Source organism: Glarea lozoyensis, assembly GCF_000409485.1.
Source record: "Glarea lozoyensis ATCC 20868 chromosome Unknown GLAREA6, whole genome shotgun sequence".
Taxonomy (NCBI): domain Eukaryota; kingdom Fungi; phylum Ascomycota; class Leotiomycetes; order Helotiales; family Helotiaceae; genus Glarea; species Glarea lozoyensis.
In genome coordinates, this window is record NW_007361001.1 from 635,752 (window position 1) to 660,914 (window position 25,163).

General features: G+C 44.4%; 5 protein-coding genes across 5 annotated transcripts; 4 read left to right on the plus strand and 1 right to left on the minus strand.

Annotated features, from left to right (window-relative positions):
* Positions 1-6,113: 6,113 nt before the first annotated feature.
* Positions 6,114-6,814, plus strand: GLAREA_02512 (uncharacterized protein; the record flags this gene model as incomplete). The annotated part of the gene is made up of 3 exons (XM_008087598.1): positions 6,114-6,209; positions 6,258-6,337; positions 6,391-6,814. The coding sequence occupies 3 exons, from the start codon at positions 6,114-6,116 to the stop codon at positions 6,812-6,814; spliced, it is 600 nt and encodes a 199-aa protein (XP_008085789.1).
* A 5,651-nt stretch (positions 6,815-12,465) lies between these two features.
* On the plus strand, positions 12,466-13,466 carry GLAREA_02513 (uncharacterized protein; the record flags this gene model as incomplete). The annotated part of the gene is made up of 2 exons (XM_008087599.1): positions 12,466-13,260; positions 13,311-13,466. 2 exons carry the CDS (start codon positions 12,466-12,468, stop codon positions 13,464-13,466), a joined length of 951 nt encoding a protein of 316 aa, XP_008085790.1.
* Positions 13,467-15,554: 2,088 nt separating this feature from the next.
* Positions 15,555-18,125, plus strand: GLAREA_02514 (Zn2/Cys6 DNA-binding protein; the record flags this gene model as incomplete). The annotated part of the gene is made up of 6 exons (XM_008087600.1): positions 15,555-15,682; positions 15,747-15,821; positions 15,884-16,510; positions 16,894-17,121; positions 17,173-17,453; positions 17,515-18,125. 6 exons carry the CDS (start codon positions 15,555-15,557, stop codon positions 18,123-18,125), a joined length of 1,950 nt encoding a protein of 649 aa, XP_008085791.1.
* A 906-nt stretch (positions 18,126-19,031) lies between these two features.
* Positions 19,032-21,018, plus strand: GLAREA_02515 (MFS general substrate transporter; the record flags this gene model as incomplete). Its single annotated transcript, XM_008087601.1, has 6 exons — positions 19,032-19,235; positions 19,316-19,392; positions 19,448-19,499; positions 19,550-20,324; positions 20,377-20,813; positions 20,863-21,018. 6 exons carry the CDS (start codon positions 19,032-19,034, stop codon positions 21,016-21,018), a joined length of 1,701 nt encoding a protein of 566 aa, XP_008085792.1.
* Positions 21,019-21,397: 379 nt separating this feature from the next.
* Positions 21,398-23,209, minus strand: GLAREA_02516 (Tryptophan synthase beta subunit-like PLP-dependent enzyme; the record flags this gene model as incomplete). The annotated part of the gene is made up of 4 exons (XM_008087602.1): positions 21,398-22,136; positions 22,206-22,450; positions 22,510-23,057; positions 23,116-23,209. 4 exons carry the CDS (start codon positions 23,207-23,209, stop codon positions 21,398-21,400), a joined length of 1,626 nt encoding a protein of 541 aa, XP_008085793.1.
* Between the last annotated feature and the right edge of the window lie 1,954 nt (positions 23,210-25,163).

Here is a 25,163-nt window from a genome sequence, read left to right on the forward strand (position 1 = left end):
ATGATCTTGAACCCGCACATATCATGAAGCAATGGATTGTACATTGGAGGATCTTAATTTTTCATTCTCACGTCGCTCTGAGATCTACGGCTGGTCCTCTCTCAGCTCTTTTTTTTGGCTTCTTGATTGCGTCATCATGTGCACGTTCACCTCATCAAGGTTTCCGGTCAACTTCTTCTCCATTGGTTCCATTTGGGAGAAGGATAAACTTGTGATGAGGTTGGACGTTGCTTCGTTCTGTACAGGGGTTGGGGGATTTCCGGTCTGGGTTCTGCGCGACACGAAACAAAAAGAATTATCTAGATATGGGTCATTGCCTCACGGCAGAAACTTCAACACCGGTGTTTTTGGAGGGCGGTTACATTGTTTTTTGTTGTGTTGTTGTTGTGTGTTTGTATTGTTGCTTTGTTGTTGAATTCGAAATTTAATATCATTAAACCAAAAAAAACATGTGTTTCATTTCCTTGTGTTTTGTATGTATGTACCACCACATCCTCCTGGGATTTAAGGCGGTTTAACGGGCGATTATATGTTTCATTTGTACATCTACAAACCACATCTCATGCTTTTTTCTACAAATTTTCATCACAGCCCTTCTTTTTTGGGGGAAAAGAGGACGTTGATGGCGTGGATATCTGCTTTTTTCTTCTTTTTTTGTTGGACATATACCTTTTGGGGCGAGAGGTTGTGGACGGGGAGAAGGGAATGGAAAAGAAAAAGAGGAACCTTGGGGGAATGATACCTTGGTGAGAAGGGATTGTTTGTCTTTGTATATTAGGTTACTTGTTGGGAATGAGATGAGATGTTGGATTGTATCTATGAAATTGTGTGTGTGTATGTGATGACTTTCGTGGTGCTGCTTACTTACTTCCATCCCATCTACTCCATTAATCTTTGAGACCTTATCTACGCACAATCGTGACTTGAGAAGTCTATCTCCTTCCCTCTCTCCCATAATTCGTCTTTCTCATCTCACTCCTCATTCTCACTCATATCACGGATACCGTGGTCCTAGATCCAAATTCCCACGGTTCGGAGCGTGAGCCTCGTAGATCTCATCATCCCTACAATCTCGGACCGTGAGATGATGGAATTTTGAGATTTCAATCAGGCGGCTCGGAGCGCGCTCACTGCTCTTTCTTATCTTTTGAGCGTTTATCCTTAACATTCCATGAATTCGAAATCAGACAAGGCATTCGGATCGTTATATTCAACAACCGCAAATCTACAAAGAAGTCCGTGGCATTCCGATCAGTGAGCAATTCTTGAATCATAAGAACTTATCAAGTTCTGAGAGTGAGGAGTCGTTGACTTTGTGAGTTGAAAAGGCGGTTCGGAGCGTTATCATTACCTCTTATCTTTGCCCTTCATCCTTGAAATTTCGTGGACTTGGGATTTTTATCAGCGATGCTCGGGAGCGGTCGAGCGCGCACGCGATATGTGATAGTTGACACGCGTAAGGATGTGAAGATCTCGCGTGTGCGGTACGGAGCGTGAGGTTGTTGGTTGTGAGGATGATGTGTGGGAGAGGGAGTATCCGTTGCGTTGGTTGGTGATTGCGGGAGCTGAGGAATTGAGGTTGTGAGGGTTGAGTGAGTTGTATTGTGAGATTGGGGAGGGATCTTGATGTGGTGTTTTGGTGTTTCGATATCGTGGAGGTGGGTAATTGGCTGTTGGAGAAGTGTGCAACATTTTAATTTCTTGACCTGCTGCTGCTGTTGAAGATGTATAGCTCGGTGTATCAGACTTCTGGAATTGATTCAATGAGTATTGTCTATACTGGATGTCGTATTATCCAAGCAATTTGCGAGAGAACATATCTGAGTCGTTTGTGGGCACTTGGAAATTTTGAGGAGATCTTGAGTACATTTTACGGACAATGCTGTTGATATGTGCACAGAGAGAGCACTGAAGACTGTGGTCGATTTCTTACTTCCTATCTATTTATCCAAAACTCATTCTTCGAACTCCGAAAACTTTCGAGGAATTCCATCTTTCAACACCCTCAACCACCTAAATCAGCGCGCACAATCCCATCACGACCACCACCAACGCCTACATTCCCCTCCCTCCATACTTCTCTCACCTGTCTCCCTCCCTCCTCTTGCCTCAGGCCTTCCACCTCCCGCGTTCCGGCACTCTCCCCCCACTACACCCCCTAGCGCCGGTACTCGTCTTTAGGCATTACGTAGACTCCCACTAAGACACCACCACACACAGTAACAATACACGGGTGGGAAAAATTTTCAAGGTAGTACCTTGCACCAAACTATGTTGATTTACTCTCCTACATGACGCTGTGACGGTGTTTGGCTGAGATATGGGCTAATGAAGACATGCTTACTTAGAATGGTGTTTGAGTTAATGACGATGGGCGAGCCAGAGGACGATTAGAAAAGGAGTAGAGGGGGAATGATGGCATATTGAGACAAAATGAACAGGGGGGAAAATAAGTCGAGGAATTGGTTTCTTGGTAGCTGTGGGACTTAGTGGGTAGTTTAGAGGCGACTACACTGCCACTACAGGCCACCAAACGTTTGTCAACGTTATTACGTCGCAACTCGGAGCGAAGCCTTTGAGGCTCTGGTAGAGCTGGACTCACGGGTATCTTGTCCACCGTATAACCTTTTGCCACAGAGAATGCTTAGATACGGCGTCTAGAACGCACGAAGTTGCTGCTGAGAAGTGAGGGTTAGATGTCTTGGCAATTTTATGTGTTGTAGTTGAGTTTACGGGAGTACATGCACCACAATGGGGTACTTTTTTGTCTAGATTGGATTGAATGAATTTCAGATCTCGATCGTTGCTTCAGTGATGTTGGCTTGGCGTGATGGGTTGGAATGACGATTTGGCTGCGAAGTGACGATGCTGCGTGGGTTATTTTAGAATATGTGCATGGGGGCCTGTCTGGCTACTGTAGTGATCATAATCGCACGATGGTTCGGATAGTCTGGGTGCAGACCAGAGAAGAGTGTGGTTTTGGTGTGGGTGGGTGGTCGTGAAGATGGTTGTTACGGAAGTGTCGTGGTGCGAATTGTGGTTTGGAGAGGTATGCGACGGATTCGACGGATTAGAATCAACTTCCAAGCAGGAAACAGTCTTCCGATTCTTTCGCAAATAGAAATAGAACACTTGTAGGCCATATTCCGAGCCATCCTGCCTGCAACCGCGTATAGTAACAAGAAGATTCGCAGGCTACGACCAAGAGTCGGGCCTCGTCCGCGCCTGCTACCCCTGAACTGTGAGGGTAAATCGTGATTATGATGACACTATTCGTCCAAATGGTAGGTCATAGCAGTCTCCCAAGATACATGGTTAATTGGACTAGGCAGGGGATGTTGGATAGCCATTTGATGGTCTGCAATACAAGCCAAACCAAAGTTGTCTTGTAAAGCGATAATAGCATATTCAATAGTTTGCGCCGCGGTTTGATCAATTAACAAGGGGTTTCCCACGGTACCGGTAGTTGGATTAAACCGTGAAAAGAACATTGTAACTTCTATGGGTCAATTTTCGAGTTCCCCCCCCTTTTCGGTCGCCAAGGCTCAAGTAGGATATTACTCTACACGCCGCGAGAACCCGCACACTACCTACTACTGCAATAATTACGACATATTGTCTTTCCCCTACAACTCTGCCAATAACGAGCAGTTTTTCTGCCTCACTTACTTTGGCAAAATTTGGGTTTTGTTAGTTTTGTGAATACTACCTCATATTCCTTTTTAAAAAACAAGTGCGATTTTCCAGTCACGCTAGGATTCTGGGCGATAACGTTCTCTGGTAGGCTCGACTGGCCGTTGCGCAAGATTTACTTGTGTTCAGTTGCCGAAAGCGCGTCGGGAGAACGCGTCGCGTCTTTCGAGTTGAGATGCTCAGCTCATTTGCGTTCTTTTCGTAGCACAACGCGTTGATTCTCTCAGAATCACTCGAGAAAACTACTGAAGCTGGAGAACTCTTTGCGCAATGTTCTCTACGTAATTGCAAAAGCCAAGAATACCCAGAGCCCAGGAAAATCACAGGTGTTCACTTTTAGGTTGGCGGCTAACTAAAGAAGCGAATAGGACAAGCAGCGGCTTTTTCGGTGGTTTGGAAAGAAAACGGCAAGTTCCTATGGGTTTTATGGTGCCAGCAGAGAATTCTGCCACTTCAGTACATGTCGAGAGGTGCGCGAGTGCCGTGTCTGCCGGTTATCCTGCTTGGAAGGTTGCTCTATCGTTGCGGCGCGACTCCCATCATCGCGAGGAAGGTGCGTCCCATACGCTTCGTCCTTAGCCGTTCACGAGGATTCAGTGTTGTAAGATAATTATGACCTAACTATGATCCTAAATGATGCAAAGCGTTAATTTTTTCTCGCTTTCCTACCACCAATTTGATGGTGTACCAGAGAACCAAAGTGCACAACATGAGCCAGAGTTTTCTGCCGTTTTTAAACTGAATCTCGCTGAATCGGGAAAGAAGTCATGGCTATGAGTTATGCTATAGAACTGCACTTTTTATCATATGTCTTACTTTAGTGGTGTTCGGTCTGGACCGGCGGGTTTGGATGTTGTTTTAGTGTGGGATTTAGATGAGTATTATCTGGCGCGAATTGTCGTGTTGCACTATCAGAAAGGGGGAACAAAATAGAAAGGACTTGGCAGGCTGATGGGTTTGATTTTAATCAGTAGGTGGCCTTGGCTCGCGATCTTTTGAAGCGTTGAACATGGTGGGAGAATCTAGGTGAGTTGGGAGTCCGTGGTCGGAGGAGCAGAGTCTGAGAGTAATGTGAGGGGCTCTTGAATCTAGATGGGAGAGAGAAGTAATCAAAAACTTGTGCCGAATATCCGGAGCCTTAGATGAAAGTATTTGGTATGCAAAAGTTGATCGCATTGATGTGTTGATTTCTCAGCTTATGATCACAACACAACCCCAAGTTCTGACACTCGCAAGTTTTTATCGAGCATCGCTCTTGAAGCTCTTGTGCGCGTTCAAAAGTGTATTTCATCTCTAAATCCAAATCATGAAACCCTCAGTTGACGATCGAGGACTAATGGGATTAGGACGGTCAAGGTAATGAATTCTGGGACATCGGCCACACAAACACACGAAATAATTCGGAAAATGAAAAGTCTAACCTTGTCGCTGAATAATCCCCTTCAGCAAGGTCTCAGCATCTAAATCAAAAACCTCATGGAGAATCATTGAAGTGACACTCATGGCACACGCTCTCTCGCATGACGTGTCGCAAACAAAATATTGGGTGCTTATGGCAGCGGCCTAGAGCTGTAGAAAGCACATTAGATGCGATTCGTGTCTGTTAAAATTCGATATTTCATTCGGAAGTCATAATGACATAAAGTCACATAAGAGACATAGTGCAGTGCAGTTATTATTTGCATTATCTGACGCTTTTCAGTGGAGAGCAGATGAAATATTTTTAATAAAGTTTAGATCAATCGATTGGGCTGTAAGATATTATCTTGCGCCTTAATTGAATAATCCACAGGAAAAGAAATCATAAACTCTGAAATATTTTCTTCAAACAGTAAATATAGAGAAGGAAGATGAAGTTGAATTTAGGTCAAGGATCGGCAGTCAACTAGATAAGCGAACAGCCCGCCCATGTACCCCCCTGCAACTCATATCGATGAAACAATCCGTACTGAGAAATACCACGAGGCTCGGGCAAGTGCAGGAACAATGCTTTTATCCAAAGTAGTCTTCTCACAACAAATGAGATGATCAAAAGCTGCTGGCGAGAACATCACGCTTGATTCCCCTTGAAACAACAACCCAACAGTCATATGATTCTTTTATAACCATCTGATGTGATTATGTTGGAAAATTCTCACTGTCTCAGCGACTGCCGCCACTATCGCCGAGGCATGCATGTAAAAGCCCCACATCCGCGGGCTTTCGCGCAACTAATTCGTTTGAAATGATCGAGAGGTGCGACAATAGAGTTACAACACATTGTCAGAGTACAACACAATGCGCGACAGCACATAAGTATACGAGGATATTCCTGTGTACCTCCAACCCGGCGAGAATAAAACTCTGACACCTCCCGCTCCGCGAAACATTGCGTGGCACTCCAGCTTCAACTTCGAATCCGAATATCATCATAGTTCGCGATGTCTTCAGCACTGATCCGTACGACGATTCAAGGTTGCATACTTGCGGGAGTTAGCAACCTGACGGCTCAGTTGATATCTTCTTATAAGAGTGGCGTAAGCAATTCTGGTCAGAGAATCATGGGCGTTGCTAATACTTCACAGTTACCGTATACGATCGACTGGACCCCCATTCTCCAGTTCATGTTCTTCAACCTACTGAACACTCCGCCAAACTTCCTATGGTACGTGGATTTGCCCTTGTATCCAAGAGTGAAGTGTTTGTTAACACCCGCAGGCAACAATTCCTCGAATCCGCCTTCCCATCGACCTACACAACCCCCACCCCATCCGCGATAGCAGCGGCAGCCACAAACGACGATAAGGAACTCGACCGAGAAGAGAAGAAACACGAGATCCTCGAGACCAAGCTGTCGGTACCGAACACCCTCATCAAATTCATGCTCGACCAAACAATTGGCGCGGCAGTCAACACGCTGTTGTTTTCCGCCGCAATCGCGGGCTTCAAAGGCGCAACTTATCAACAAGCGGTGTGGACTGCGCGACAGGACTTCTGGGGCTTGATGAGTGCAGGCTGGAAGCTTTGGCCGGCGATCAGTGCGCTGAATTTTGCGGTTGTGAGGAGTGTGGAGATGAGGCAGTTGTTGGGGAGTTTGGCTGGGTTTGGGTGGAATATTTATTTGAGCTTGTCTACGGCATGAACCGTTTATACTGTATACCGGGAATACAAGGAGGGGATTTAGGTTGATAGATGGTGGGATGTTTCACGACCGGCTGGGTAGAATCTTGGGTTTAGAATTTCTGGTGGTCATAAGTTAGCAACTGGTTACACGATACTTTATAGAGGACTCACCTCTCAACTTGTTGAATATTTGTGATCTCGCCATTACTTATGTTTTAGGGGTTAGGCTGTGTGACAGGTCAAGGTTCGAATCCTAACACCCTTAATCATGCGAATGTTGACGGGGTTCTAGCACAGCAGTCTTTGACGCCAATCTGTGCAGCTGAAAAGCTTCGATAACAAACGACGTGATACTGTTACTAAACTTTAATTCTCAATCTAATGAAAGTCAATTGAATTTGATTGCTGTTTCTCTACAGAAATGCTCCTTCCAATTTTTGGCTGCGCGGAGAACTATGCTATGCACTGGTGGTACTCCAGTATATCTGAAAACACTCTTCTAGAAGGCACATCAGACTGCCTATCTCCACTTTGTTGTCGCCGACCCATAATTCAGCAACTTGAATTTTATAAAAAAGAACATTTCCAGATGATTTGGTGACTTGATAGGTGCTATTCAAATCATTGATCACCCTTTCGTCTGTAGAATGTTGAGTCGAAAAAATGGCCTTGATCGACACATCCAGATGATCCACTATCGAGAGGTACAGAAGTTGCTCTATTGTCCGCAAGGAGGCGTCGATAGATATGTTGAATGCTGCAGAAGAGCTTTGTACCATCCACTCGCCCGCTTTCTTTGACCCTAGATTGCTTTGTGGAATATGGAATCGAGGATCACCTCGATCTTGATATCTAACCTCAAGCAGTTGCCCAATGCTGAAGGATTCGCATTTCTCCCTATTTGTTGCTCGAAGAGCTGAAGCTGATGGTAATGAGGAGGGCTCATGTCGTTTGTTGCGGGAATTCCGCCCTTGTTTTCTTAAATACGTTTCAATTATATGTTACCTGGGTGGCTTCTGAGCTGGTGACTCGCTGCTACCAGCATAGGTTGACCTTTATGGTGATGTCACCGTGATGAGCGCCCAACAGGTGAGGGAGTATATGCCATAGGTACATCTCACTCGTATGTGCTAATTCTCATTTATTAATATCCTATTTCTATGTGAAATTAGGGCAAATATCAAGTCACAAGTGTGCGAGAATGAAACAATTTTGATTCACTCCGAATTTTCCTTTTCACTACTAAATTCACTCATAATTAAGTACTCAATTCGGTTACTTTCAGTGCTTGGGCTAACCTTGATGATCTACAATTCAGATTGAGAGCCCTCCTCTCCACACTCTTTCCAAGACAACAAAACACCACCCATCCATAACCAACGCAAGACAGATGACCTGTTAGGAAAACAAAGACGCACGAATTCATCTGCTCTTTTTTTTATACAGTACTTGACTTGGAGAATCGATCTTCTTCACAGCGCTATCAATATGGAACTGGCTCGATGCGAACTCGAAATGAACTCACTGGGAGATCTCACCACGGCAGATGCCACAACCAGTTTTGATGGTGAAGGCCACACAAATTCGGTCACAGAGTTCACCTTCTTTCCAAAATTACCAACCGAGTTTACGACTTAAAATATGGAATCTACCCCTACCTAGTCGATGATGGATACCAGTTCAATTAGACGTTGCGCGGCAGCGTAATTTGCCAATGGCGTTCAGCAAGTTAAAATACGATGTAGATATAATGCCAGCAATACCCAGAGTCTGCCAGGAAGCTCGAGGGGTATTTCAGAAAGAATACAAGCTTTATCCAGACCTTATCCGGAACGACTCATGGAGAGGGTCTGTCTATCTTAGCTCAGCCCGCGACGTGTCCTGCTTTTACGATTGTGATGAGTGGATGTTTGGACTGCCAGATCTATCTTTTCTCTCTCGGACGATCTACTTCCAGATACAATGTATTTTTTTACCCTGTTGTCACCCGAGATTGGTCATTCGCAATTGGCATATTGAGTTCCAAGTTTCTGTTGAGAGAGGGAGTTGAGACCATAACTTTCGGGGAAACTCCAACATATACCGCAAACCCAGTAAAGTTTACAGAACTGAAACATGGACCTTATGGACTTTTCGACAAGCAGTGCTGGGAAGAGTTGAACAAAGAAATACGACGACTCAAGATGAAATTTCCAAACAGAAAACTGCCAGAAATTAAGTTTGGGAGATTTACCCAAGGGTCAACCGATAACGGCTCTCAAACTACAGAATTGATTGAGGACGTCGCGAGCACGATCATGTACAACCGCAAAATCGCACGCCAGCTTCATCCCAGACTATGTCTTCTGAAATATTAATGCCACCAGTAGCACAACACTGTAAGACCGCCATCTACGCAAGTAGTTTGACTTGGAGCAATACTCCTAGACCGGGAACTCAACATACTGGCACTCATACATGTAGCACTCAAACTGCTTGAAGGCACTATCTAACAACTATTGTCAGAACACGATTGGGTCAGCATCTCTTGTATTGGGCTCTTGAGCAGAGATGACCTTCTGCAGTTCAAAATCTTTCAGCACCGCCATAACGAAGATAGCGGAGATGTTTCAGCACATGCGGCTCTGCACTATTAGGACATACTTGACAAATCTGTCCAAGCATAGATGTGAACGCCAGGTGCGAAACATCATGGTTACCTGCCTGTCGCCTTGAGTAACTGCTGGCTATAACAAGATATTTAAATCTCCTCTTTATGTCGTATCACAAAATGTATCCTAAATTCCCACGTCACAAATCATAGCAAGACTTTCTCACACAGCCAGGTTAACGACACGAGTTAGCACCTTGATATATTCAATCACTATCTAATTACTTCAATACCTAGACTTCTTCGCTGTGACTTTCCACCCCTAGGATTATTCGTGACACGTTGGTAATACCCGTGCATGGAGGAAAATGCATTTTTCAATTCTTTTGACCTTGAAAGGTGAAGAGATGCTGTGATTTATGATTCATCTTGTCATCCTTGTGTTGACTTCTTGGATTTAAAACGTTGTTCATATTTTAACTGAAATTTGATATCCAGTTCCACAACAGCGATATTTAGAGCCTCAGGTGAAAATTCTGGTTTGGGGTGTTGGAGGGTCTGTAACAGCTCTCTAATTCTTGGAATACTGATCCAGCATACTGCCTCACCAGTTGTGCCGTGAAGGTGAATATCTGCCAAAACTTTCAAATCACGTGGAAGAGCTGCACTGAGTTCGTTTGAGTTTTGTTACCTGTCGCGTCCTCGTTTGCTACTTTGCCATCCTCCAACACCTCTTTACGTCCCCCACATAAGAGCAAATCCGACATCGAGAAACACAATTGATGAGCCTTGTTCTATAATATTGACAGTATGTATATATCTATGAACATATGTAACAAAGTTTTACTAATCGATTTCAGCATTCCTTCACTCGCAATCCGGACCACACAATCTGGAAATGGCACCACTTCAGGTTCCAGCAGAAAGAAATGGGGACGAAGCATTGGACAAAGATGCTCCACATATGAAGTCGGTATCATTACAGATCAAACATTATGAAGCTGACATTTTTTCAAAGTGACGCAAATATAGTTAGCACAAATACGTTCACGCTGTTCCCGCAACTACCAACCGAGCTTCGACTTCAGATCTGGAAATTTGCTTTACCGGGCCCTCGATATGTGTTAACCAGTGAATATCTTCTGAGAGACAATTTTATCAGACAATTCAGAGTGTCTGAAGTATGTGTAATGCCCTGGATTTGCGCTGAATCTCGGCAGTTGTACTGTGGAGAATACAAACTGTTTCCTGGTCTAGGGGGAAAGCACCATTCATTTCCTGATAAAGATACTCTGTCAAATACACCATCGTTGGCAGGAGAAAATATTTATCTGAGTTTGGAGACTGATATCTTCTGCTTCTCTCCTACATTTGTTGTCAAATATGGGGTTCCCGGGTATGTCACGCCAAACTTTTCACCACGTACAGTCTACATCGATCTAGATATGATACGAGCCTTTGTAATTTTTGCTTCTGCTAAAACCTCGGAAACGTTATTGACGTCTTTCGCTCGAGAAGGGGTAAAGACTATTCTGGTTGGTAGGAAATGGACGACACCAAATTATGTCGGAGAATTCACAAATTTCTTAGAGTCGAACACTGAATGTACCATAGATTGGGAAATTATTTTTGAGTGGTAGGGGAGGGATGTGACTCTAGATTCAAGGGACTTCAGGTCGGATAATCCTGGACGAACTGTTCCTGAGATCAAGTATGGAAGATTTGTCATCGAGGCAACAGCAACATCCGACACCGTCCAAGGGTAAATTTCATTGTCATCTGGAGTTGGTGCCCATAAAGCCAGAAACCAAGGTCTTTGGTTGCATACATCATCGGAATATGCTGTCATGGAGGAATGAGGCAGGTGGATATGATAGGATGGCAGACAATTATTCAGTAGAATACTTTAATCCAGATTTTGGAAATAAATCGATCTCATATGTACCTCTTGGCTTTGGAGCACTTTGTGAGGAACGACTACTTCTCGGACGGTTTGATGTATGAGTAAGTCACATATTGAAATAATGACATATAAAATAAAAGCTTGCCCCTAATGATGACAGAATCATATTAAATCAAATCAATTATCATTTCCTGAATTTATCCTGTCCAAATGACAGAGTGTGTAGCTACAAACGACGACTTTGCAATGATAAACATATAGGTAAGATGCGTGGAAAAGAAACAAGAAACTTACTTTCGGCTTCAACTGTGCTTGATCTGAACGCAAGAACTCATTCAATTCCTCATTTCACTTATCACCTCATTCCAGTCTACTTAAATTCAGCTGGCAACACAGCTTTAGACTTGACTAAGCTGATGTATTCGAGAGAAAAAAAACGCGGGGCCTTCCTTCAGGAAACAATTGTAGTTAGATGTTCGTATAGTGGTGAGAAGGTTACAAAAGCCACTCTCGTACGCTTAGTAAATAACTCCTTTGAACGAAAGGTCAATTTTCCTTTCGTGTCACACAGTGATGAAATTGTCCGAATTTTCTCATTGAATTCCTCGTAATTCGAAGTCTGATCATAATTTTGGGTGTTCTTGAAGCTGGAAGCTATGTGACGATAGCATTGATGTCTCATGTTGTTTGGTGTCTATTCTGATTGGGTGTCTTGGGTTGGCAAACTTTAATCTTCCTCGTAGCTAGGTATCAGACCTCGTATGTCGTGGAATAAATTGATTTACTGATTGCACAGAAACGAATTAAATCGATTGCAAGACATGGGAAATGGAGGTACCGCTTTAGGTGAAACAAGGGTTTGTGAATTTAGTCCATGTCCACTATACGAGGTGAGTTTCGAGTGAAGATATTTTCTGAACATTTCAAGAGACGTTTCAATTCACCAGTGAAACCTATAACTTTTTTATCTCCGGGAAAGAAAACAAATAAAATATTTCTTCTCATAATAAACAGCATCTTTTTGTTTTCATCCACCAGTCGACAGATCCAGTTTCAAGGGCTCGTCTAATATGATCATTTCCTCTTCGTTCGTTGAAAGGTGAAGTTATTGAATCCTCTATTTGTGGATAGTGCTGAGGTATATCTGATTGCAGGATCCTATATATTATCTTGAAGAATGACAGATCCGCCACAATCTGGGGTAGATCGATCACAGTCTGGGTTGGGTTTCACGTTATTTCCCAAATTTCCAGCTGAGCTTCGCATACAAATTTGGAAATGGAGCTTCCCAATTTGCCAAACGGTAGCGGTCCATTTCCCGGACGGAAAAAGCATCCACAACAATCGCAGATATGAGGTGATGGTTGACCTGCAGCCAGCTTTACCGTTTGTCTGCCGCGAATCTCGAGCAGAGTTCCTCAAGGAATACAAAATAGTACATAGTATGATTCCGATATACAAAAATATCAAAACGAAAAAGCCGAGTTTTACATTTATCAACGACAAGGCAGATATTTCTCTTCTCTCTAAAGCTCGTGACTGGCGCTACGGAATGGAAGGCCCCGATTTTCATCCAAGGGTGGTTTGCGTCGCTTTGTCGGCTGTGCGGATACCTAAGTCGCGTCGTCCAGATAGTCACCTTTACTGGCGTAAGCGGTTAAGATCACAGCTCCTTCAACAGCGCAGTTTGGAGCGACTATGGATTTTCGATGACCTTCAGAAGAACCTAGGATCATTGAAATGGGTGGCAATGAAAAGTTATCAGTATGGCTCCGATTCGAGGATGCGTGAATTTCAAATGGTGAAGGACGAGATTCAGCAAATCAAATCTATGACTCCCAGGTTCAGTGTACGCGAAATCAAATTTGGTATCAGTCAAACCGAGGAAACAAATCTTCCACTGACCCCAGTGGTTGCAACGACAAGTATATCAGCTACGAACACTACTGTAACAACCACGACGGCAAGCACTGTAAGTATTTACCAAGCTGCTTGATAGAACCATAACTTAATCTACCTTAGACGACAAACAACCCCACCACAACGACCATCGCCCCAATAGCCCCAGTAGTGTGTCGAAAATCCAGAACCATTATCAGTCTGTCCACCTCAACATTCACAAAGGTGGTTTTGTTCGCTCTCGTTATGATTCATATCGTACTATTTGAGAACCGGTAAACCTCACTCATAATATTCTCCCTCCTTGAAACTATGAATGCTAAGAACAGACAACCACAGCCTACTAGATTATTGAGCTTAAATTCTGTACATTAGATTTTGATATCATTCTATCGACTTAAAAAAAACAAACCTCAAAACATATCATTGAGATCATAGTGTCAAAATCACTTCATGCGCAACGTGTCCAAATCCTGCAATGCTGTTAGTCCCTTCGTGTTCGTGTTAATTTGAGAAGTGTAGCGTAGAGCAAATTCGGTTCCACATTAATCACTAGTCTGATGTATATTGAGTTGGCTTTTTTGGGACACAAGTTGTAGTGTATACGCCCGCGATATGTTTAATATCAAAGGAATGTTGTACAACTTTGCGAAATGGGTAATGCTGATTTTTCAAAATAGCAATGTATTATCGAATCAATTCTAGGAGTTTCCGGGAAGACTTTTGCGATCGTTAGACATCTGACTCAATAGGAGCTTGAATTTCCCCTAACTTTGTCAGACCGTGGGTTTGGATGTCTCAATATGACAAATTGATAGAGAGGCTCAATGCGCTTTGATTATGAGGTGCCGATAAATTAGTACTTCACCGCAGTGTTGCAGGTCCGACAGAACACCCCCTTACATTAGAGGAACGTTATTCTAGCCAAAATGCTATATTTGCTCAATCAACTTAAATAAAGATACAAAATTGCCTCTTATAGAGAGCTTACTGGAAATTCGTTTTCTGGCATTAGTACACTAGAAGGGTGTCTTGTCAGTCTTGCAATGCACTGGTGCTTGAGGTAACTCAAAAATACCAAGGTCATAGAGTTGACGAGCTGATTGCTAGCTTCATGATACTTGCTCACTTGGCCTTTCCTGTAAATAACTTCTTACTGTCTCGAGTAAATCCGCGGATATAGCAACTCAATAGGCAATTTCCGAGCGTAGGAAGTGATCTTAGCTTGATGATCGAAGGAATATCGTAGAGAGTTTGCGTTGAAACAGACAAATATAATGTGAGAATACACTGTGCTCAAATATTTTTATGTCATAGAGCTCCATCTGAAATTCCTACGCGGTGCGCTGCCTGTTACTTCGGACGTGTAAGTGATAGCTATATCCGTGCCCTAATCTCCATTGCAGTATTGAAATACCACAATGTGGTGGCTCATTCCCTGGATACGTCATCTCGGAAATTGCATTTCTGTGCGCTTTGGCATGCAAAGATGACATTCTGTTCGCGAATCTGATTGACAGGCCAGTAAGCAAGCGCTCTTTACGGCAGCTGCGTAACCGAGAGATATCAGCAAGGTAGGTGGTCTCCACTTTTTGCTTTCTCATTATGAGTCGAGCGGCAAGCAGAAGCAGAGATCCAGATGAGAATATTGATGACGGCCTCTAGGTTGTATTGATGTCAATCGTCTTATGTTGTGTTGTCTTGAGAACAGAAATGTCTGCAGGTTACTGAGTTTATGAAATTTGATTGGTAAAAGATAGCTTCCTACAGCAAGTGAGTTTGCACTATGAGACGCAGTTTATCCAAAATCGGGATACTTAAATAACCAAAAGATGAGTCGCTTCAGTCAATCGTGTCGTATTTGTCGTAATTGAGATGTGTCGTTTCGCGTTCTGGAACGAAACTCATGAGTCTGTTCGTCTCGCTTACGCCCAACAGGAGGGTTCTGGGCTGTGTACGTCAACACACTGCCTGGGATTCGGTGTTCACTATTTGTTCGGTGTTGATGAGTCTTGACAGATGCTGCCTTGGCTAAGAATAATGGCTGGATAGGTTGTTGTTGACGCGCGGATTCTGATCAATATATGGTTGAGATAGGCCAAGCGAATAAGTCAGCAGGAAAGGGGACGCTCGGAGGCCGGAGCTTCGGAGCAATCTAAAGTCCCGACCCTAAACATCCCAAAAATGGTGGCTGACAAAATCACGGTCGATTTCATATATTTCCATCTTTCGCCTTCATTATGTCCCACTCGTGCGGTATTTTGATACTTCCTAAAGTCCTGTTGATTGGAAATATTGAGTTTGTGACATGAAACCGTCCTCCCATTGGATATCAATGGCATCGACCACTGTTAATAACAAACGGACATGAACGAATCCACATCACCGGAAGCTGTTGGCAAATCCGGCTCAACCAATCGCGCCTGTGAGAATTGCTCAAGGGCAAAGGCGAAATGCACACCTCAAGTTGACGGCAGTGACGGCAGATGTTCAAGGTAAGCGCAAGTATTACATGCGTTTTATACTTCAAGGTGTCACGTAATCAGCTGACTTTTGGAGATGTTTTCGCTTAAAAAAGGATTGTACCACTGCCCCTCGACGAGCACGGAAGAGGAGGTCTCCCAATCATACCACGTAAGTTCAATATGAGATTATCTGAAGAATTTGTGACCGTGAGGCTTCTAACGATAAATTAGAAATGTTGCCCAGTTGGAGGAAAAAATCGAGAGTCTTGTGTCTCTTCTCGGAGCTCACACGAACGTGTTGAAACCGGACCTTTTGCAGCCACTTACCAGAGAGACTTCAAGTCAATCTGAAAGGACTCCTCAAGATCATACACTGGACTCCCAATATGATCAATCTCCAGTAATACTTGGAGCGCGTCAATTGTATCGAGGAAATGATGCCTGGCTTTCACAGTCCATGCCGAATAGAAACCTATATCCAGCTTCTGCTACATCCGATTTGTCTGGACCATCCTCCCTGGCTCAATCTCATCCGCTTCAAATAGTTCCCGCACTGGCGCAACAAGTGCAGCAATCGATTCTTCCAGGCCCGGAGGCCGATGATATTCTCGACACATTCAGGGAACAGTTTGCTCCGCAATTTCCATTCATCATTGTACCTAACAATGTAAATTCAGAGAATCTCCACAGACAAAGACCTTGGGTATACCGAGCTGTTACGCTTATTGGAAATGAAACCGATCGTACCGCACAGCTTGAAGCGTCGAAACGAATATCCCTGGACGTCATGGAGGCTTTAACGGTACGGGGCGAGAAAAACCTCGATATGCTTCAAGGTTTATTACTTCATAATGCGTGGTGAGTTTGCTAGAATTTTCTATGTTCTTATAAGTGTTTCATACATCTAGCTTCAGAGACTCTTCAACATCAGGAAAATGAGTACTCAAAATTTACATCACTCAATATCATGTTTCTTAAGACATATTGCACAATGCAGGATTATGTGACATCCTCATCCGCTACTTTTCTTGGGCCTTGTCTGTCTGGAGCACTTCTCTATCTGCATCATCATCTATGCTCTCGAAGGTACAGAAACCATGCTGCTAAATGTTGTCTCAAGCGTGACAAAGTGGTGAGATATCGAGGTATCGAGGAATTTTGCTCGACCTGGTAATTTGTACATCAAGATCATATGCTCGTTAAACAGTCACAGCAACGTGAATGATGGCTAACAGACTTAGGATTTACTATTATTCCCCTGTTACTCCACAGTTCCAATCCACAGCAATCTTCCAAATCGCACAAGCTTTAGTATTCGATCTCGGACTCAATAAGCCGGTACGCGAAACTGAAATGACCGAGTTACTTCCAGAAGCTTACAAGCACCGCCCAGACACCAATCCCAGAGAATCGAAAAGAACGGTAGACGAGCGCCGGACATATCTTACCTGCTATTTTTCTACCTCTGTGTATGTTTCTTTCTCTGGCTTATTTCTGGATTACTGATGCTAATAGCACAGTTTCTCTCTCCATATACGAAAGTCAGAACTTATGCACCATACACCATATCTCGACTATTGCTGTAAAGTGCTCCAGGAAAACCCAGAATACCCATCAGATGCTGTTCTTTCAGCTTTGGTCAGGTTACAGTGCATTACAGAATCTTTTCAGCGAAACCTTGTACAAACCTACGAGGGCCCCATGGACGAGAATAGAGCTCCAGCTTGGATGTATGTAGAAGGGATGCGATCTGAGCTGCGACAGTTCTGGGCTAGTCTAGATCCAGATCTTCGGTCTAACAGTGCGTAAACACTTACTTCTTACACCTATTTACGCCATACTGACATTTCATGTTCTTCTAGACATGCTCCTCATGACTTTCCATAGCGCCGAAGCCTTTTTATCGGAACCTAGCGCTCAAATTGGCTTAATACCATCAAGAGTCGGTGGCGGTAATGCGCAGCGCTTAGACATGTTATACTCCTGTCTCATGGCGTCGCAAGCATTGTTGAACCACATCCTCACTCAACCTCTGTCGTCTTTCCGATACTTCTCCGTCATACAACTCGCCTTTACAGGTGTCGGTTTGTCAACACTTTTCAAATTATCCATGGCCGAAGAGCCGGGTTGGGATCTTGCCGACGTGCGGAAAACTGTCAATGTTACAGATTTCTTCCATCGTCTTATCGAGAAATTTGAACAGGCAGGTATGATAATCGACAGCAGTCAGGTTACGCCGTCTAGCAGACATTCTTTCCCTTCCGGCTGTGCAAAAGCTATGAGACGAGTATTGGCTGTCTATGAGACTAGACTTGCTGCGGTCCCTGGCACGCAGATCTCACTAGAGCCACAACTCACTACTGGAATGGAGGGCATAATGAGTGGCGACCAGTTCGACTGGATCGACGACGCTTACTGGCAAGAACTCCTGGGCGACATCAACTTTTTACCGCAGTCGGGGGGAATGTCCTGATCACTCTTCCCGAAACTTTATGAAGCATGCCTCGAATGACTCGAGGGAGAGAAGATGCACAGATCAAAGCGTATTATTGACGAAGGTCGAGTATAGTCGAGCCAGAAATGGGCTACGCTCTGGGACCCATTGTCGCTACTCGACAGCTGTACTTTTAGAATGCGCTCAAAGCACCCAAATCACCACTCATTTCACACAAATGATTACAGACAAGGAAAGTCTGGTCACGATGGACAACATCTCAATGGTAGAAAACAGCACTAAGATTTGTAGAGTATATGAATGGAGGAATATAGAGCAACAATGGCGTGAAAGAGCCAAGGACAAATCAAATTAGATTAAAAATAATCAACTTATGCCTCAACAAAGCACCGTCTCTCTGAACAACCATTTTTACAAAGAAAGAAGAAGGCTGAGGTGAAGCATTATGATCTGCGCAAGGGTTGACGTGGGATGAGATCCGAGGACTGATTGATTGGATGGACGTAACTTCGGACCGGAGCGAACCATCAACCCAACGCGTAACTGATCATCTCGGGTCTTTCAAACATTTTTCGAAAAGCCAAAATGGCACTCTTCTTCTGTTTTGTCCTATGATACCTCTTAAATCCCGGTCCGGAAATGGGGTCCTAGTTGAAATGGCTTGTGCCGCCGGCATAGGTGTTGAGAAGGCATACAAATGCTCGGACTAGGCCTATTCTCTCGGAGGTAGGTTGTCAAAGGGGTACATGACTTACATGAACCGGTCTTCGAAAGGTACTTATGAGAGTTGTAAGCCTGCCGAGTTGCAACTTGCTTCAATCTACACAGCACATTGTCCTGTCGTCACACTCTTTTTATTTATTTCTTTCAACTGGTCACTTTCTCTTCATCTCTCCGACGCGTTCATAGCATACAATAGGAATGATGACTGAGACCGAGCTTTCGACGTTGGACAGTCACGATGGCCAGACACAGGATACGAAGGGGAGACCTGAGAGCGCACAACCGATTATAACAAACCCCCAACCCGAATCAACATACCTCGAGGGAACAAAGTTGTATTTGATGTTACTTGGAGTTGGAGCGACTGTGTTCTTGATGATGCTAGATCAGACAATCGTTGTTACTGTATGTGGACTCGCTTTGCATGTCAATTATGTTGACGGATGTACCTTTCCTGTCGAGTGAGTGTGCTGATGTTTTCGTAGGCTATCCCTGCTATTACCAACGATTTTAATTCGATAGGAGACATTGGATGGTATGGAAGTGCGTACTTGTTGTGTGTGTAAGTATTTAATTCTCGTCACTGCACAAGAGTCTCCCCTAATAGTGATATTTAGTGCAGCACTGCAACCTCTAACTGGCAAGATCTACCAATACTACAACACAAAAGTCAGTCATCTCACTGTTACGTCTACACATCAACACTGACCAGCGCCTAGATTATCTTCATCTGCGGTGTCTTAATCTTCGAACTCGGCTCTCTGATCTCCGCACTCGCCGTTGACTCCGCAATGTTCATAGTAGGACGAGCCATCTCAGGTGCAGGCGGTGGAGGTCTTGTAACCGGATTTCTCAGCATCCTAGCAGCATCTGTTCCACTCGACAAACGCCCCTTTTATCTCGGACTCGTCATGGGACTTTCTTCTATAGGCATTGTACTAGGTCCTGTGCTTGGAGGAGTCTTCACTCAGCACATCACTTGGAGATTTTGTTTCTATTTCAACCTTCCATTCGGCGCTATCACCCTCCTGATCATTGCACTTCTGCGTATACCGAATGCAGCTGCCCACGCGGATCAAAAACCAACTCTCAAAGAAAGCTTCAGCAGACTCGATATCATCGGTTTTACAATCTTCGCACCAGGCGTGGTGATGTTGCTCTTCGGTCTTGACTGGGGAGGAATCAAATACGAATGGAAATCAGCCACCATAATCGGGTTATTCTGCGGTGCTGCAGGAACTTTAGCTATCTTCCTTGTGTGGGAAAAGTTCAAGGGTGCAAATGCTATGATCCCAATTGCGATGGTGAAGAAGCAGGTCGTTATTTGCTCTTCGCTTACAATGATTTTGTCTCAAGGTTCGCTTCTCGTCATCACATATTTTCTGCCACTTTGGTTCCAAGCTGCAAAAGGCGCTTCGCCGACTATGAGTGGTGTGTACTTTCTACCATCAGTGGGATCTCAGATAATTGGTTCGGTCGTAACAGGGAAACTCAGTAAGCCATCCGTACTGCTCTTCCTACCGATCATTAGCTAACAAAAGACCAGCATCGAAATTCGGCTTCTACACTCAATGGGCCATAGCCGGAACAGCCATGACATCTCTCGCATCCGGTCTTTTCACCATTCTCAAACCCAGTTCCGGACCCGGTCTCTGGGTGACCTTCCAGCTCATTTCTGGTTTCTCTCGCGGTCTGACGGTACAACAACCTATCACGGCCCTCCAAGCTTCACTACCAAAGTCCGATTACCCCGTCGGCAACGCCTTTCTCATGTTCTCGCAGATCCTCGGCGGTGCGATATTCCTTTCTCTGGGACAAACAATCTTCAACAGCCAGATCATCACGGCGTTGCTGAAGTACGCGCCGGAAGTTGATGTGCAAGCAGTACTTTCGGTTGGTGCGACGGATTTCAGAAGTGTAGTGAAGCCAGAGAGTGTTGCAGGTGTGATGTTAGCGTATAATAAAGCGATTACTACTGTTTTTGTGAGTTGTCTTCTTGCCCTCCTCAATGGTTCATAGCTAACAGGACCAGTATCTTGGTGCTGGAGCTGCCGCTGCAGGATTTTGCACAACTTGGGGTATGGGCTTTGGTAATCTTATTACGCTTCGCGAGGAGGAGAAGGCAGCAGCTGAAAAAGCCGCCGAGAAATCTCCAACTCCTGTCGTTGAAGCGGGGAAAAGAGTATGATACTCCACCATTTTTAGATTTGGACCTAGACGGCGACCATCACGTTGCAATCTATCGCCACAAAGAGATTTTCTGTCCTTCTAAAGACGTGTTGAATTTCACACTTGAATTTCAACTCCGCGTCAAGTTTCATACCATCAATAGGTTGCTTCATACTTTTGAAACTTCTCTCAATCTGCTCTTCCATCCTTTCCCACCATATTATGCACTTTATAGATTGAGATAAGCTGTTCCTGATTGGCTCAAAAAGACATGGGAACTGTGAACAGATAGCCTCGCTTTTAAATTCCGTACACCTTATACTGTCGTCTACAAAAACGCCATGTCCCTTTTTATTTTCAGCCCAGACCACCCGGTATTAATGTCAACTTTTGCGATTTTATCTCGCACCCTTAAGTTCCGCTTCGACCTCTTCTTGCACGATCTTTCTGACACCTTCCCATCCAGCATCTTTGGCTACATTGATGATCTTTCTTTCTTTTGACTCTAGCCCAACGAACTCTTTAGGTAAGATAGAGTCAAAACTATAACCTTGCTCTGATTTCAACGACATATCAACAGCATTCGCAAATTTGGCTGGGTGTGCTGTTGCAAGAGAGATATGATGTGTGTCTGCTGGAGAGTTTCGGCTAATCGAGCGTTTGGACGCTGCTACTCCAATAGCTGAATGGGGATCCAGGATATAGCTCCCTTTGGGTCCGGCAGTGTAGAACTCCTTGATCGTTTCAACTGTCTGTGAGTCGCTGACTCGCTCACTCTCAAAGTCTCTTTTCGCATACTTCAAAATATCCTCATTGACGCCAAAGCCCCCCTTCGACTTCAATTCTTTTAACCACGACTCGACTTCTTGGCCGGCTTGCTTCTTGTTCCACTCGTCATCCATTCCAGCGTCAGCAGCATATTCGTACGCTAAGAACCAGAGCAATCGTTCGAAATTACTGGAAACGAGAATATCCATGGCAGGAGATAATGTCTCCTTAACGCCGTCTTCATGCGCCTTCGCGCCATCAGCTGCAATTCCCCCTTGCGCTTCGACTCCATGGACTGCTTTCTTCTCATAGTGCCCTGTTTTCCAGAACCTGTCGAGGATGTCGTTTTCATTCGTCGCAATCACAAGTCTAGATGGGTCAGCCTAAAAATACTTGAAGCTGTATATGTCTACAACATTTATTGCAAGTTTAACTTACTTCTCAGCTGGCAAGCCCATGCGCTTTGCGAAATACCCGGCAAGAATATCACCGAAATTTCCTGTTGGCACCACGAAGCGTACCTTGTGGCCTTCTTTGTATGTTGTTGATTTCTTGAGTGAAAAGTATGAATGGAAATAGTAAGTGATTTGAGCGAGAATGCGAGCCCAATTGATGGAGTTCACAGCGCCTAGATTCAACTTCTCGTTGATTTCCGGGTCCGCAAAGAGAGCTTTTACAGTATCCTGACGCCAGGTTAGTATGGACCACAACCTTGTAGGGTTTGCAGAATGCAGCTCCTTACCTGACAGTCATCGAAGAACCCTTCCACAGCTAGACAATGAACGTTGGCGTCGAGAACAGTTGTCATCTGAGCCTCCTGGATTGGGCTAACACGTCCCTTTGGGAACAGAATGAAGACTGAGACATCTTTCTTGCCCCGCAGGCCATATATGGCTGCAGAGCCGGTGTCACCACTTGTGGCACCCACCACAGAGAGATGATGTCTGTCTGTGCCGGTCTTGCCCTTGTTTCGTCGTACCAAGAAATATTCAAATAGGTTTCCCAGTGTCTGCAACGCAACATCCTTAAAAGCAAAGGTTGGGCCGTGGAAAAGTTCGAGCAGGTACAGGTTATTCTTTTCGTCCAGAGTGACTAGAGGGGTCGTTTCTGGCGCACGAAATGTCGCATAACTCCTATCGATGATATCTTTGAGGTCTGAAGAAGGAATTTCGGAGGTCGAGATGTAGAGGGAGAGGATTTCGAATGCGAGTTCCGCGAAAGATAGGTTTTGCCATTTTGATTCCCAATGCTTGGGTAATTCTGGTATTTGTTCTGGGATGAAGAGCCCTCCTGCAAAATAATCAGTCAAAGTGTAGATATAGAATAAACAAAGCTAAGATGTACACACCGTCGGGCGCAAGGCCTTTCAGGACAACCTCCTCGAATGAAAGACCATAAGAACCACCTCTTGTGGAGAGGTATTTCTGTGAGGGAGAGGTCATTGTTGGGGTATGCGATGTCAATTGAACGCGCTTCAATTGGGTTTCTGGATCTGCAAAACACAGGTTGGCAGAGGAGGAATATTAAGAGCAGTTGGGAAACCATATCGGAGTCATAATGCACGGTTGGGGCGATAGGCACAAGGAACAGCCCCCACCTTGAAGTGCTAGAATTCTTATTGGCGAATTCAATGAGTTTTATTTACTTATACTAAGCAACCTGAAGTTTTATTTGAATCCTCAAGACCGTCAAAACACTATCATTTCCTTTTTTTCCCTATTTTCTTGCTTCCAGACGATTTCAGAATGCTGTCTCCCCCAGCACTCAACCCCGCCATTTTTTTCCAGCGATAGCGGAGGAAGGGGGTGCGCCGAGTATGCTCCGGTCAGTCTCCGATCTCGGCCTTCGGTTTTTTGAGCGGTCCTGCGCGGAGCTCACAAGCATCATGTTACACGTCGCGTGTCTCGGTGCACAAAAAATCTTCCTTCCTTGTCCATCCAGCGAATTTACCTGTCTACAGGTTGGATCCTTACCATTCATTATCTTAACACATGTTACAATACTAACATGATCAATGTCAATCAGGGTGCTTAGAAAGTTCAAACACCGTCGCCCTTTTCCTTATGCGTTTGGCTTTATTCGAAAACTAACCCTCATGCCCACACCTGATTTTAGTACTCGATCAGCGCAGTAGTAAGTCTGAAAAAATCATAGATGTACTTGGGTGAAGTGTAGTAAGTAACATTCCATCGGTCCCAGACGCTGTTAACTTGCTGACATGGCTCCAAGCACCAATTGACGATACACAACTCTGTAACTGGGTTTCCTTCTTTGATACCTTGACCTGCGCGTCCTGGCACCCGAGACCGAATGAAGGTCCGCATAAAAGCCAAGCGCATGGAGCCTCAGGGAGTTCCGTATAGGACAACAAGGATTGACATCACGATTACTAGATTGTTTGTTTGTTGTCTCGATCATTGCTCCGCGATGATGGTTACATGCATCATCGAAAAGAGTCACATGTTTCTTGCTCCGTTTAACATTTGCTAGTAAGTTCTAAAAGCGCCGTATGAAGCTTTTCTATATCAGTCGTTTTAATGATCCGGTCGGCACGCTTCACTTGTCGGTCAGAAAGATAGCGAATTCCTATTTAAAGTCACAAAGGCAGGATGCTTTGATTGCAAGCATATCATCAAATGACGCTCGAGCATCAATATATGAAGACGAACGCTGAATTTGATACCGATAGAGTGGACGCAGGTACAATCAAGACTTCGATCTCGATGCCAATGTCAAATTTTCAAGATCTTTTTGGCTGATATGTTTCGTTGGCTGCGAGGAGTACTTCAAATGCAACATCACCATCCTCACATGACAAACATAGAGGCTTGGGAGATGGAAATCTCCAACAGTTACACTATCACATGGCTTTACATCGGACTCTGTTGTAACCTTACTCGTAGTCGTCGAGCTGCACCTTTGCAGATGCTGAGAGTTCTCGCCAACCCACTTTGGAACTACTCGTGTCCGCATTCAGTAATCGCCAAGAAAATCCGGGGATTGCTGTTGAAATAATTTCCAGGTTTGCGGTAAGAGATAATGGATAAATCGAAGAGCCGGCGCTAGCATTCCCCGCAAACATTGTGTACACAGGCTAATAGTCCTCATCCATGTGACTAGCCTCAATCATTCGTATTACGGAGCAAAAACATCTTGCGAAAACGTATAAGCACCCCACACAACCTCACAGATCTACTTAAGCGGTCATAACCTTAAATTAACCGCCACTCGAATTCAGTTACTTGTTTGCTCGAGCATCTCGACTTCCATGTGGGGCCGTTCGCGAACGCTCTATATCAAGAAACTCAAATCTTCCTGGTTAGATTTATATGTCCCTTGAGACGACTCGCTGTTAGTGGATACTTTAAACGTTCTATTTCTATTGCTCTTTCAATG